This window comes from Eulemur rufifrons, chromosome 7 (genome assembly GCF_041146395.1).
Source record: "Eulemur rufifrons isolate Redbay chromosome 7, OSU_ERuf_1, whole genome shotgun sequence".
NCBI lineage: Eukaryota > Metazoa > Chordata > Mammalia > Primates > Lemuridae > Eulemur > Eulemur rufifrons.
Genome location: NC_090989.1, coordinates 226992228 through 227008146, shown reverse-complemented (window position 1 = coordinate 227008146; position 15919 = coordinate 226992228). Strand labels below are relative to the sequence as shown.

Here is a 15919-nt window from a genome sequence, read left to right as displayed (position 1 = left end):
AGCCTAATACTGCATATGGCTAGGTTAAAAAAAGAACAAAACTTTGCTACTGAACCTAACAGGTGATAGAGTGTATTCAAGTTCTCACTCTGCCATTTCTAGTTACATGACCTGGGCACTGATAGAATTAAGTTCTATGCCTGTTTTCTCATCCATAAAAAATGGGATAACAATAGTACCTAACTCAGGATTTCTGGACAGATGAAATAATGTATATAAAGTCCTTACACAAGTGTGTTAACTAATTAGTAACTAGAGGCTTCCTAGAATACCTTTGTTTGTGTGTGTGTATGGAAAGTTTCAATAATTGTTAAGAGAACATAGAAGAATGTCAGTTGAATGTTGCCAAGCTCAAATAAATTTCAAGTGGTTAATTAATGATGAAGTCAGAACAATTACTATTAGGCTAATTACTTATTCTTAGCATTTCAGCTATGAAAATTAAAGATCTCTGAGTAATTCTGTCTCTTAAAAACAAAGGAAGCATACCAGGCCACTTATTCTAAAATGACATGATTAGAGCATTGGATCTGAATCCACAATTTGGTGAATTGGGTGTACTTAATAAAACACAGTAAATGATGTGTCAGAGTTCAGAGCAATAGCTGAAGACTTGATTTGCTCATTTGAGTTTAATTCTTGTTTCTTTATTTTAAAAATCATACACAAAATCTTTTGAGACTTTTAATTCTTGGAATATGGGAGTTATAAAATTTTGCTGTAATCAAAATGGAAAGTAAAGTCACATTAGAAAATTAACGAAAAAATTCTTAATGAATAACTTGATTAGAAATAGCTATAATAGATAAGTATATTTATATAGAATTCTAAGGTATTAAATGCCTCTGATACAGCATATTCTAGTAGTAATGTTTCAGCAGGGTCTTAAACTCATCCTCTTTGGAGAGTCATCTGGTCCTTCAACAGATTGAAGATCCTTTGTGTATCAGGTGCTGTAGCATTCATAGGTGAAAAAAATAAGCATAGTCCAAGTGTTCATGGAGTTTATAATCTTATTGAAAAGACAGTTATATTATGGATATGATAATTGCTGTGCATTAAGGATACGGGGGTATAGGAATACCCAGGAGGACACCAGACCCAAACTTGTTAAGAGAAAGAGGGTGGTTGTTTGGGAAGCTATCTGGGGAAAGTAGGATTTATCCTGAGACCTGAAAGAAGTGAAAATGAGAGAAGGTGAGAAGGAGATGTTGTTTCGTGCAGAAAAAACTGCCTGTTCAAGTGCCCCACAGTTGGGGTACTGTTTTTAGTTCCATATAGCTGGATTGTATATACTCCTGGGGAGATGGTAAGCAGCAGTTATATTCTAAAGAGCCTCATAAACCTGTTAAGGGGTTTGCACCTTATCCTGAGGGCACTGGGGACCTATTGTGGGGAATGGCCTGAACTCTAGGGATCCATGTGGTGAGATGGAGTTATAGGGGTAGATTTTTGAGAGATAATTAGGAAGCAGAATCATTAGACTGGATAATTAATTAAATTTGAGGAATGGGAGAGAAAGGAAGTGTGACTCTTACTTAGGCTTCTTTTAGAAAAAAGGATGCCAAGTTGACTGGATCCAAAGATTGCCACTTTTGTCTTATGTCATCGGTAGAATTTGAACTCACTGAGGGCAGAGACTATGTATCCCCCCACAGCATGTAACAGCAGTTACTGGCAGAAGGTTTAATAAAAAGGATGAAAATTTAAATTGAGCTTTGATAATTTCATTTGAACAGTTGAACTTGTAATGATTGTAAGTTATAAAAGATTCAACAGGTTATTAAAAATCCAGAACTGTAGCTCAGCAGAAGAACGGATATTGACTAGAGTTGTAGATTTGGGAGTTATTCACATACAGGTACTAGTTGTTAGTGGCTAAAGTCTTCAGAGTTTTGAGAGAGCAGAAGAGACACCCCAAACTCAACTCTTTGTGTGTGTGTGTGTGTTCAAAGGGAGGAAATTAAACATTTGAGGAAAACAGAAAGACTGGCTAGGCAGGTAGGAAGAAAATCAGAAAAATGGAATGTCTTGGAAGGCAAGGAGGAAGAGCTTTTCAAGAAGATAACAGATTGTCATTAATTACAAGTGTAATTTGACAATACAGCGAATCTGAAAATTAAGAAAAGATCGTAGAATTTGTATATTGAATTTGTTCCTTAGTGAATTTAGAAAATACAGTCTTCTAGAGCGATGTGGCAGAACCCAGCTATCAAAGCATCAAGGAGTTGAGTAGAATTTGCAGAAATGAAGGTGGTGACTGTAGGGAACTCTTGAACAAGTTTGGTGATAAAAGGACTCATTGGGATAAGAACAGTTACTATTATTGTTTTAGGAGAGATAAAAGAAGAGTTATCTCTCCATTTTACTCCCCATGAGAGACCACCAAAGTTCAATAAGAAGAGGGAGAAAGGAAAATGAAACTCATTGTGTGAAATCTCACACTTATCTAAAATATTATATAATGACAACTGCTGTTAATCATAAAGGGTTTAGAGTTGATTTTAAACATTTTAACAATACCAGTAAGGGGTATTAAGTAAAGATTTATGAGATAGCCTAAGATAACCAACTTTAGAGGATACATTTATATATAGTAAGAAGTTTCTAAAGGAATCATTGTTTCTGTAGCCAAGAAAATACTCTAGAGAGCTGGAAAGACAGCCATGCATAGAGTGTATCACCAATTCCCACAACATGCTCCACAGGAACATTGTTTTTAATTCAGTGTAATTGACTTATTTTAAATTTTCCTGATTTCTACAGAGAAATAATTTTTCTGTTAAGTATCTGAGTTTACTGAATTGGCTACAGTCTTCAGTCTGTTTTCATTTTTATCATTTGGCCAAGTCTTTATTCCAAGTGTATGCATATGCATTTTTATAATGAAAGTCAATGTAAAAATTTAATAGTGTTATGTTTTACAGCAAGTGTTCCCAGAATTTATGTGTGTATAAATACATAGAGTTTTTTTTTTTTTGAGGTCCACCCACACCCATGTTCACTACATTTGCCAAAAAATGGCAGTAATGACAATTCAGTTCTTTAAGATACTGTACATTTAAAATGGGGTATATTGTTTCCATTATTAGCAATGTTATTATACAGTATTATTTTCCCCTTTTAGATGTGTTGATCTCTTTGAGCCTGTCATTAGAATAGTTAGGAACTGCAAAAGACTCTATTCTCTAGTTTTATAAAAAGAAAAAGAGACGAGAGAAAAAAAATTGTTGTGTGGGCAAGAGAATCTAAGAGGAACATTGCCATTGGGGCCTTTTCTGGTATGAAGGAAATTAAGAATTTCTGTTCTTACTTTCACTCCTTGTAAAATCAAAAGGAAACTCCTGTTTTAGAGCAATACTACCTGCTTGTTTCTTTTGTGGCTCTGTAAGGAATACTGCCTATTAAGCTGATCTCTGCCTTCCCTTTGCTCCCGTCTTGTCTGAAGTAAGACCACTTGTAAGCCCTAGCTGGCAAGCGTATTCTTGTTTATCAACCTGAAACATAAGGTAGGACAGATACTACTGTGTATGTGGATAAAACCACATTGGTGAGTGTAGAAAGAAAAAGAGAAAAGGTAAGTGTGCTTAGGATATGAAGGGAGAATGATCAGCTGGCACTAGGACTAGTTTAGGAAAGGGATACTGTTTGCTTGGTGGGACTGAATGCCTAGATTTCTCACCTTTATCCTCTCCTCAATTTGAGATCTTTGAAAGAGGCACCATTGCATACACCATTGTCAGTTTGCATACAAAGGGAGCACAATTAAAATTCCTGTTTTGATTCTGGACCGGATAATAGGTATTGGGCAGTGTCATAAGAAAGGGATCATATTTTACATTTGGGAACATGTATTACTATCGATGTCTTTCCTTTAGCATAAAATGGCAAAGATCATAGAACTAACAATGAATGGATCTATAGATATTATCTCCAGAGATATTTTTGAAATAGCTTATTGTATTAGAAACATCGAAAAAATGACTGTTTTGAGCCCCTTGAGGGTTTTGAGCCACTTAGAAGGGAGGCAGAGCTCGTGCCCAGCAACTGAACAGATCAAAATCTACCTTTTTAAAATGAATTTATATTTTTGTAGAGAAGACGTCTCACTATGCTGCACAGACTGGTCTCTAACTCTTGGCCTCAAGGGATCCTCCCACCTTGGCCTCCCAAATTGTTGGGATGATAGGCATGAGCCCCTGCACTTGGCCAAAATCTATCTTTGCAGCTAGCTATCTTTGGGATTATAAGGGTTCTTTCAGAGTACAGAATTTAAGACTGACATTTAGGGTGGCTCCAGACTGAGATGGGTCTCTGGAGCCCATGTTGCTTTTGACCAGCAAGTCCAGGGTAAGCTTGCAACCACCCAAAGTTTATGGTCATTGGTTTGGGGAACCCATATTTCAGAAGCCCTTACTAATTCCATTGATGTTTTTGTCCCCTCCCATGGCCCAGCTTATAGTATATGCATCAAGAATTTGTCCTAAGAGTATAATTATTAATACATATCTGTGAATAAAATTGTATCACTGGCTACATACTGTTTGGCAATCTGCTTTTTATGCTTATGATGTTGTAGATATCTTTCCATGCTGGCATTTATAGATCTGTATAGTATTTCATTTTAGAGATAAAGGATAGAACAATTTATTCGTTTACCCAATTATGAATATTTTGGTTGTTTATTTTTGGCTATCATAAGCAATACTTAAGTAAACATCCGTGTGTTTGCATATACTATTATACACACACACGCTCAATTGGGGCTTTGTTTGATTTTTTTATAGGATAAATTTAAATTCTTGAAAGCAAATGAGTCTCTCTGTATTATGGCCTCTTTCATCTGTAAAATATTTTGTAAACACAAGATTAGTGAAGGTCACTTTAACCCATGACATGCTTTTCCTTTTATCATAAAAATTGTAGCTTTGATAACTTCGTAAAAGTATATTTATTATTTACTAATTATGGTACATAGTGGTAATTCACTTAATATTTCTGCATATTTGTTCAAATTTAGAATTTTTTAGTGCCCATAGTATCCATAAGCTATTTTAGTTCTTTAAATTTGACTTCACTAACGTAGCCTCACTGTCTGCTGCTGTCTGTGCCCCAGACTGGCAAGGTGATGAGAAGGCATTGTTACTGGAGTGAGGCAGACTGGAACTTCAATCCTGTCTTTATCTATTACTAGCTGTGTGATCCTGGCAAATTATTTAATCCTCTAAACCTTACTTTCCTCTCCTATAAAATGGGAATATCTACTTCATTGGGAAAATTAGGAATAAATGTATGCAAAGCTTCTATTTTATAGTAAATGCTCAAGACAGAGTAGCAATAATGAAGTTGATAACAGTTTTATGATAAAATGTTCAATGTTCATTATCTTTCAGTTTTAAATGTTACTATCATTAAATGGTCCATCCACTAGGTTCTAGTCACTCTTAGGATTGGATTGACCAACCAGCAGAAACATTTAAAGCTTTGTCTCAGATTTTAGTAAGAATCTTTCTGTATGTTACATTACTTTGTTCTCAGACCCTTCTTCCAGGAGGAAAGAGAGTAGGATTCCTTAAGAGTTTTTGTATTTGTTTGTTTGGCTTTATTTTTCTTTTCTTTGAACTTTTAACTGCATATTGCCATTTTTTAGTATGTCTCACCTAGGTAAGACTGATTTGACTATTAATTCATGAATGTGAGTGAAAAAATACTAGAACGGCACCAGTATTTGACTGGGCAACTTATTTGGTTCTTATTTCCCCCAAATTATCTTTGTGCCTGATGACAGCTTCTCTTGATAACTGGAAATAAAAACAAATAACAAAATAATTCTTATATCATCTTAGCAGTTTGGCTTTTGTGTTAATGGATTGTTTTAGTTTTTTGTAATTAGTCCTTTAAGATAAAAACTGTTACAGTAATTTGATTTTTCTTTTCTTAAAGAAATAGTTTTTCATAATCTATTCTGAGTCAAGGGAAGAATTAGTTAAGAGAAAGCCTTTGTTTGAAAAGTGAAAAAAGTTACCCAGGCAACCTGTATATGTTACCAGCATGCTGATTAATCATCTCTAACATTAATCACTGTCATCAGTTATCACAGGAAGATGACTGCCGAACAGTCTACACTATTATCATTCCATCATTTTCCTACAGATCAATTTAGTACAAAGGATTTATTGTACACAGTCATGAGGATTACAACATCAAACCTAAATAAAGAGGCAGAGCTTTTATGATATAGAAAATCATGAGTTTTCTTTTACATTCCCCATTTACTTGATTTATTGGTTTGATAAAGCCCTGTGTTTTACAATGAATACATTTTTCACAGAGGTATGTTTTAAATAAAGAAAGCTTGGTAGTTGACTACAGTTTATAGCTTAACCAGTTTCTTTCATTTGTATTGGATGAAGGGGAAAAAGGCAAGTCACAGTGTTTTGTAATTCTAGGCAAAATAATCAGTTGAATATATTTTTGCCCAAGTTTTAAAAAATTGAAGTTATCACATGATTATTTAACAATAAGTGTAACATATATATGTTCACATTCTAATATGCCCCATCATCTTACATTATATTTTCTTTGAAAGTTGTCTATTATCCTTAGGTTTTTTTTTTAAAGAATTAGAGTAATCTTATTATTTTTTCATCATCTCCTCCAGAATAGTCAGAAATGTGTACATTTCATATGAATTTTATGTTTAGGAAAGTGAATATTGGCAATTCTCCTCCCCTCCCTGAAAAGCCCTACTCATTTTAGTTGTCTTAATTTTAATAGAGATTTTAATTGCTGTGGGCATTATATATGCTACTATTATTTTCTAACATTTAAAAATGCAGAATCAGAGTATTAGCGATAAAAATTTTATGCTGCAGAACTTCAATTACAGTGAATTTGGATGTTACTCTGTGTAAAAGTGCACCAATGTGAAACTCCTTGTTCTCTATTTTAAAAATAATAATTTTCAATTTTATATTTTTTTCTGTAAATGGCATTTCTGTGATCTTATGTTGAACCAGGTTTCTAATGCTCTTGTAAGTGAGTTATTCTTGAATATGGTCACATTTTAGATGTGATTTATTTTTACTGTACCCATTGAGTAACTATCATAATAATTTTGGTTAATTTGGTTCAAGTGGGAATTAGAACTTGTATCTTTTGTCTTTCTATGCTAAGAAAAAAATGACAGAAATTCTCTTACACTTGAAAATTAAATTACAAGTTTTTATTTTCTACATTGAATTAAAACCGGTTACATTTTTCGTGTAAAAAACAATACAGTAAATATAGTGGAACCAAACTTTGCAGACTTTGCTTTTGGGGGGAGCAAATTATTTCAGGATGAAAGACCTCAATAAAAATTAGATGGATACTATCTATTTTTAAGCTAGCCCAGTTATACAGTTGTGTTTGATAAGTAATTGATTAGGTCAGACTATTAAACCATTTAATCTGGCATGTACATTGTGTGTGATAAAAGGAATCCAACTGTGAATTTGAGTGTATTAAATAATCTTCAGGAAGTTCCACAAAGAACATTTGAATGCCTTAAAACTTGCAATAAGGCATGTTTGTTCCAAACACATTTGCTTTGCCTAGGTTTTGCCCATCAGGTTGAAGAAATGCTAATCTTGTTGCATTCAGCAGCTGGTTTTTGCAATATTCTTTTCCTTCTCCTAGGGGTTAATTAGCCTTCTTTCAAAATGTGGCCTATTTAGCTGTAGATTTGCATGATTCAGCCAAAGCTGGCTGTACAATGCAGAACCGTTAACAGGCGGGTGTGTCCAACTGCTTAATTAGCCAGAATAAAAAGGTCCTTTGTCAAACAAGCATCTGTTGCTCATGACACACCTGACAGCCACATTAGGCAAGGATGACTAGACTGAAATTGTGCATGTCTCTCCTATAAGAATATACAGCTCATTTACATATGGGCTACTTCATTGACAAACTGCAGGGGTTTATTTAGCTTATCAAAATGGATTAATGTGACTGCATTTGTGACTGATAAACAAATATCACTTGAAAGGAGGCTGTGAAGGAAGTAAACTAACCAAATTACTCCCAAACATAAACAAAACACCAGAAACCACTGCTGGGTGAATGGGAACACCTCAAATGTACTCATAAACTATTATGCTGGGAGTAAAACAAAACCTAAAATGGAGCATGCTAAGACACCGCTCTCGTGATGAATCCTTACTTTGCAGAAAAGTTGGAAAGCTACTAGAATACCACGAATGTGTCAGTGGGTTTAAATTATCTGTTTAGCAAAATTTGGCAGGAGGGTTATACTCCTCAAACATGCTCTAACATTCTAATTGATCTGCTCTTAAATCAGGTCTTCAGAATTAATCAGTTAAAATGCCTCCGGAAAAATGCTTATTATTTGGATTTTATCATGGCCTCAAGAAAGAGAGGGAATACTTCTGAATGTACTTCGATGTTAGAGATGGGATGTGTGTCCATTGCTATTGGAAATATATATTAAATACTGTGGGTTGAGAACCCCAAAGACTGCTGTTTAGGCCAAAGGTTTCCAGGTTTTCATTTGGAAGCCCCATCATCATGTTATAAAGCAATATATTAATATGTAGTGGTTGACATCATGGGCTTTAGAGTCAGACAGATTGAATTCAGCATCTTCCCCTTACTACCTGTTTGGCTTTTGACAAATTATTAATATTTAATCCATTTGTGTCTCACTTTCCTCATCTCTTAAGTGGGGATAATAACACTTCCATCATGGGGTTCTTTTGAAGATTAAACTAGAAAATATATTTGAAGAACTTAGCATAAGTACCAGCACCAGGAAAAGACTAATTAAGAGACCCAACCATAATCATGACCTTTTGGACCAGACTCTGGAAGGGATGTGATTGAGATGCTGTCAAGTCATAAGGCTTGGCAAAGAGAGACTCTTTCTCAAAGCTGAAGAAGATAGTGAAATCAATGGAGAATGAAATTGTTGTCTGTGAAGGAAACATGGAGACAAAACTGAGGGGCTAAATTCTTATCAATGGGCACGACCTTATAATTCAGGAGCCAAATAGATCTGGCCAATGAGCAGTAATTGGGAATAAACAGAAGATACTCTGGGACTTGCTTAATACTTGGTCTGATACTTGGTTGTGTGGGATTGGGCTTTATGTGCCAGTTTTGATGTGATATGTAGATAGAGCCAGAGGCTGGGTAGAAAATTGTCTATGACTTTCTAGCTATGAGTTTTGCAAGCTATTATTTTCTACCTATTTCCCCTGCTCTATTCTATAAAGATTCCTCCTGTTTTATAGTTGACATTTTTTTTTCTTTTGTTCCCCCTCATTCTAAAACTTCACCAGTTTGCTTTTCTTAATTATCTTCTCTCTGTGTGTTGTCTATTGTGAAACTCAAGACTTCCAACATGGTCTGGTAGTTTAGTGATCAGGCTTCAGTGTGATGTCCAAATTTTCCTTTCCTATTTCCTAGCTGTATGACCTTGGGTAAGTGAGTTAATATCTCTGGGCCTTAGTTGACTCATCTGTAAAATGAGGAAAATCATAGTTTCAAGTATCTAATTACACATTTCTATTAGTAAAATGGTCTAAGCTTGGGTATAAATTATTATTAGTCTTGTGTATAAAATAGATGAATCAGTATAAATGTCATCAATATTGTTTTAAACCCCAAAAGCAATTTTCCACTTTCAATCTGTATTTGTAGGAATAGATTTCTGGTTACCCTCAAAAGGATTCACAAAATCAGATACCTATAGATGCCAGGCAAGTGACTAAGTGTAGCCACTTAAATAGTTTGCCTATAAAACATATAGTATGGGCTTACCTTTCTCAAATTTTCAGATTTTTCAAGAAAAATCTGAAATTTTGTTTTTTAATGCATAGTTTTCTGATCTTTAAACATTGGCAGTAAGAATTTTGTCATCACTCTGAGCCAAACAAGACCTGTCTGTGGGATCTACTATAGTCCATAAGAGAGTAATTTCTAAATCTCTGCCTTTTATCTTCTGATAAGCTCTCTCAGTTGGTTTATTGGGAGTTGTTAAGAATTGTTTTAAAGGTAGGTTTAATTTTTAAAGAGAACTTCTTTCTTTACATGTTTGCGTGTGTTTGATCTAAACCAGTTGTCAAAGTATGGGTCATGTGCCAAAAAGGAGTGTGCAGACTGGTCTGCAATACAATATATGGGCACATGAGCAAGCCTCAGTAAAGTTCCCAGCCAGCTCTGGGGGAAATAGGAGGGAGTTGTAGTGTGAGCAACTTCACTGTAAGAAACTCATCTACCTTTGATTCAGCAGCTCAAAGGAGAAACCATAACTGGCAACCCTATCTTTCTCATCTATACGCTAAACTGACGAAGACCACCAGCCATCTTGGAGTGGGCAAGAGAGGCTGAGAAAACCTCACTGAAGATGATATCTAACATCTGATTCGTTCTTCATTCTTTGCAGACAAGTGTTGCCTCACTTTTACTAATAGCTCTTCCTGTATATAGCACAAATGACATCAATAGTATATAAGTATATATATAATAAAGGACCCTGGCTTTTGCTTTCTTTTTTAGCAGAGTGTTTTCCCCCTCTCCGTAGTGGAAGAAAGAGATTGAATTCTTAATTTGTTGTGTATTCCCTCCCAAATTTTGAGAACCATTGGTCTTCCAGTAATCTTAATTAGGCAATAGTTTTGTGTAGTGAATACTGTCTTTCTCAAACATTTTGGGTCCATGGTCTTAATGCTAGTCAAAAGGAGGGTATGTGTTTGTGTAGATAAATACTACATTTAAAAAAGTGAGTCACCATTTGTGAGATTTCACATAAAAATCTGGATTTTCAGCTTCTTTTGGAAAATGGAAGGAACTGCTATCTTCAGATCGGCCTTCCCACATATCCATGATATCCTGGAGCTAAGTATTAGCTGACCCACATAAATGGGATATTAGCTACAGTTAGCCACAGTTAGCCACAGTCTCCATCACTTTCCTTTTATTTTGTAACTCCCTAGCCACTTTCACTCTGGGTGCCTAAGATTACTCATCTGTAAATGGAGATTATAATCATCCCAAATGTATTGAATTGTTGCATGGGTTAATTTATTAATGAATTAACAAATGAAGCATTTAGAAGAGTCCTTAGTGTATGCTAAAATAATCAGTCCTAGCTGTTACTGCTATACATTTTGCATGTACTAATGTTTATTGTTTTGACTAACAAAAGAATAAGAAAATGCTCAATCACCTAAAGAGATGCCAACATTAAAGTCTAGAAGGAAAATTAAACACAGATTCAAAGTTAGAAGGCTGGGTCCCAGGTCTACTCCTGTCACCTTGAACAAGTCTCTTAACCATTGGGGGCTTTAGTTTCCTCATTTATAAAATAAGAAGAGTAGATTTGATGTCTTCAGAGGTCCCTTTCTAAAATTGAATGAGATGATAGAAGGCTTGGGGGACAGATTAGAAGAGGTCATACTGTGACAAAAGATACTGAGGGGTTAATTTTCTCCTTGGAAGAACAGAATACTCTAAGAATTTTCTTAGGGAAAATTAATGTTTGCCATACTCTTCTTCATAGACTTACCCCATAATGCAGTATTTTTCTTAGGCTACCAATTAAATACTGTTCCCCCCTTGCCAGGAAAAAAATTAGAAATCTGGTCCCTGCTCAATAGAAAATACATTCATATTTATTTTATGGAATGTATAAATAGCAAAAGGGGATGTCAAGGCCAGGGAGCCTGAGAAAGGATACTTGTTACAGTAAATGCTGCAAAATGTAATCCTGGTTTGGTAGGTCAGGCATGTAAGAACTGAAAAATGTGTCATGTTGAATTGTGAATGGGAGAAAATTGTGTACATGAATATGTAGTTCATGCCTTTGTATGGAAGTCTTATTTACATGATTATAGTCCACACCATCTTTCAAAAATATTAAACATTATTGATTTTTGGCTATCTTTGTCTAAGACTAGTACCATATTATACCCAGGCAGAGAAAATTAGTGAACTCCATCCTTTTGCTAAGTTTAGGGTATATCAGTTGGTGTTTGGATATGCAGTAATTTTTTTTTTAAGATCACCAAATAGTAAGTTTTGAAGTTGGAAAGGACTGTAGAAAGGACTTACTCTAAATTGTACTCCAGTGACATCCTGACAACCTACATTCTAGACATATAAAAGTGTCTGGAAACTAGAGTTCATGGCATATTACATCCAATTAGAGTTTCTGTTATGAGAATTAGGAGTATATTGACATAATTTTGAACTATAGTTTATAAAGGGATTGAAACAATTGATAACAGATGAGATCTAAGGAAGGTAGCTTTCAATGAAACTTAACCTTGATAGTCTCAGGATAATACTAATGGGGATTTTTAAAAAAATGTTTATTAGTATTTTTCTGTATTTATTTAAAAGTGGTCAAAATGACTCTACACATGTATGGACTATCATGGCAGTATCTTGGGTTAAGAGTTATTATGACAGTTGAAAGTTAGTTACAGTATTGGTTATTAAGAACAAATGTAATGAAGCTAGCGATGAGAACATTTTAAACTTTATTTCTATTTTAATATATTTCAGAGACCATCATGCAGACATCAGAGACTGGGTCGGACACAGGTTCGACAGTGACTTTACAAACATCTGTGGCTAGTCAAGCAGCAGTGCCTACACAGGTGGTACAGCAAGTACCAGTACAGCAACAGGTAAGGAGCTGCTGTTGTCAGAGAAGATGCCGTTACTTTCATTGTGTTGACTGTCCAGCATAGCTGTATCCAAAGATTATTTGGACTTTGCTTTCTTGCCTCATTGGGTGCTAAGATAGGCATAGTTCATTTCTTAGGCTGATTCAGCAAATGGTTCTTGAGCATTTCCTGGGTGTGCTAGGTTCTTTCTATGCTAGGCTGTAGGGATACAAAGATATTCAAGCTATAATCCTGATTCTGAAAGAGTCTCTCTTAACTCCTATAGAGAGTTTTTCTGACTTAAACACCTTAAGAAGGATTTCTCCTCCTCTTCTCTACCCATTATTTATCATAACTTCCTCTTTCTTTCATACTGAAATGTCAGCAATAATATTTTTATTTAATTGGCTCACAGTAGTATTTAAAGAATAGAATGCTTGTACTTTATAGGCAGGGATTTTGCCTTTGTGGTGATTTACAAAGGGCCTTGACGTTAGGTGGCTGATAAATACTATTTAATGAAAATAAAATAATCTTAAAGGTCTGGAGATATGACTCATCCTATTTAAAAAGTTGGGAATGAAATCATCATCAGATGTTTACTACAAGTCTTATTCATACCCAGGGCAGTGGGCTTGTTTTGGAAAGATACTGACAACATAATGCTGTTCAAGCCAGTTAGTAGTTCTGCATGAGGATTGTGAATACATTGACCTGTCATTTCTCCCAAAAAGTGGTGACAACCTAAGTGAGAAAGATCATATGTCATATAGCATTATCTTGGGACTCAAGATTTTCCTGTAATTTCTTAGTAAATAGGAGAATCTTCAGCAATTGTTGCTCCTACAATTATAAATAAGTGGTTAGGTTTTTATAAATGATAGACAGAAAGACTCAAGGTTATATTCTTTGCAGGATATAGAATTGGGTTGGGTGGGATGAGTCCTGGAATCACAGTCTTTGACTATTAGGGTAAGTAAAGATATCTGAAATAATCTTTTTTTAAAACTTTTTTTTTTTTTTAAGAGACAGAGTCTTGCTATATTGTCCAGGCTGGCCCCAAACTCCTGGGCTCAAGTAATCCTCCTCAGCCTCCCAAGGAGCTGGGACTACACCTTGCCTGGCTTAACATTTTTTTTTTTTAATCTTAGCATACTGTTTTCTGCTCTCTAGCATGCATACACATACATCCTTTCCATCTTTCATGTTCCCAGTTTATTAGGTTGAACTATATGTAGTTTTGATCTACAAAAAAAAATTATATGTTTTAATTTTTTAATTATGTTTATCTTTCTTGGCTTTATTTTTCCTTTTTACCATTAAAATGAATCTCTCTAAAATGGTGTTTTAAAAGGTTCTGGTATTATTGTTGTCATCACCAATTTCAAGACTCTGAACATTATTCAGAAAAGGGTAACTTATGTTATCCAAAGGGCAAGTAAAGAACAATTGGAACATTTTCATACCTAACTTTAGAAAGATAACTGAACGATCTGTCAATTCTAAGGAAATGTTCAACAGTTAAATTTGCTCTGGTTTGCTTTGTATCTCATTTATGGAAGAAGAATGGCCTTGAGAGTGCCTATCTCTAACAAAAGTGTGGTGGAGATAGTGCCCACTTTCATGAGAAAGTGCCCTCTTGACACATTAAAAAGTCTGTAGCACGTATCTGACCCTCTGTCTTGGACGCTGTCTTTTCTTACTCTCTCCCTTCCTTCTGTTTTTTTTGTTTTTTTTTTAAATACAGTTTTCTTTTTATTGAATTTATATATCATCAGATGTTTACTATAGGTCTTAATAATGCATCTAATCGTGTAAAGAGTCAAATAATTCAGCAAGGTTTATTATTTAAAACAAAAAAGTCCTCAACCTACCGTTTTCTCCTATAAACCACTCCTCAGAGGCAACTCCATTTACCTCTTTAAACCTGTTACTTTAATATTTACCTCCATATATTTTAAAATTGCATACTTATTTTACTGCTTCTTGATTTTTTAGTTTTAAGCATTATCTTAGTATGCCCCACTTTTGGTCCCTAACACACACACACACACACACACACACACAGCCTTTCCATTCCTTATGTTTCTAATAGATTGTACCATATGCAGTTTTTTATGTACAAAAACAGTATTTTTATATGTGTCAACCTAGAAATTTTACTTTAATTTTAGTAGATCAGTATTCAGTGCTTATACCACAGTGATATAAATGCTATTCAAATCTAGCCATGTAGTAATTAGTGATTACCTTCCTTTCCTATAAAACTCATTTACTTTTCCTGAATTTAAAATTATATTTCTTCTAGTTCACAGGATTGCTATGGACAAGTCAAACAGCATTCTAATTTCTGGTCCTTTGTATGTGGCTTATGTGATTTTTTTTTTTTTTTGTCTCTCTGAAAGTTTATAGAATGTTTCAAATCTCAGTTTCTTGAAATTTCATGATGATATGTCTTGATGTGGGCCTATTTTCATACTTGTATTGGAAGCTTAATGGGCCTTTTCAATCTGGACATTCATGTTATTTAGTTCTGGGAAAATTTCTTCAATTTTTCATTTATGATTACCTCCCCTCTGTTCTCTTTTCACTTTCTAGACTTTTCTGTTCTACTTTCAATTTCAGTCTTTCAGCCTTTCACTTTTACTTTCTGCAGTCATATTTTTTTATTTTCAAGCACTTTCAAAAAATATCTTGTATGTCCCTTTTTATAACATCATGTTTTATTTCATGGTTTTCTTTTTTCTCTCTGAAGATATTAATTTTTTTAAGTTGAAATTTTCTTCTCTTTACATAGTCTGTTTCAAGGTACTCTGTTCTGTTCTGTTTGTTTGTTAGTTATAGTCTCTTTCATGTTAAAAGCTTTTCTCAGATGTCTGATAATCTTTGGGCGTTTATCCATATTTAAAATTGTAGGTATAAGAGGCTGATTTGAATGCATGAATGAGTCTTGTTGACTTCAAAATAGGGTCATCTGACTAAGTAGGCTTTTTAATTAGGAACCCTCTGATGTTCAGTATCTTTATTTTTCCTCTTCGGCTGATCATATTATTCAAGAAGACTTTTTTAACTTTCTGCCTGGTGGGTGAAATGCTTGGCTGCCTGGGAGCTGAGTGGGGAAAGGGAGTTGGGTATTTATTGCACTAATTTACTTAATCTTTCTCTTTTTTGTATGGTATAACCTGTGCATGGTCTTCCTCCACGCAGAGATTAAACCAAAGAATAAACCTCCAAACTTTTTACCA

The 15919-nt window shown here is 34.6% G+C and overlaps 1 protein-coding gene across 2 annotated transcripts in view; it reads left to right on the top strand.

Annotated features, from left to right (window-relative positions):
- RFX3 (regulatory factor X3) overlaps positions 1–15919 on the top strand; it is a 284384-nt gene that overhangs the window by 112785 nt on the left and 155680 nt on the right. For both annotated transcript variants that reach the window (XM_069474175.1, XM_069474176.1), the window contains one exon: positions 12571–12695. In XM_069474175.1, the coding sequence (XP_069330276.1) occupies positions 12579–12695 (117 nt within the window). In that variant the 5' untranslated portion in view covers positions 12571–12578. The remainder of the gene's footprint in view (positions 1–12570; positions 12696–15919) is intronic.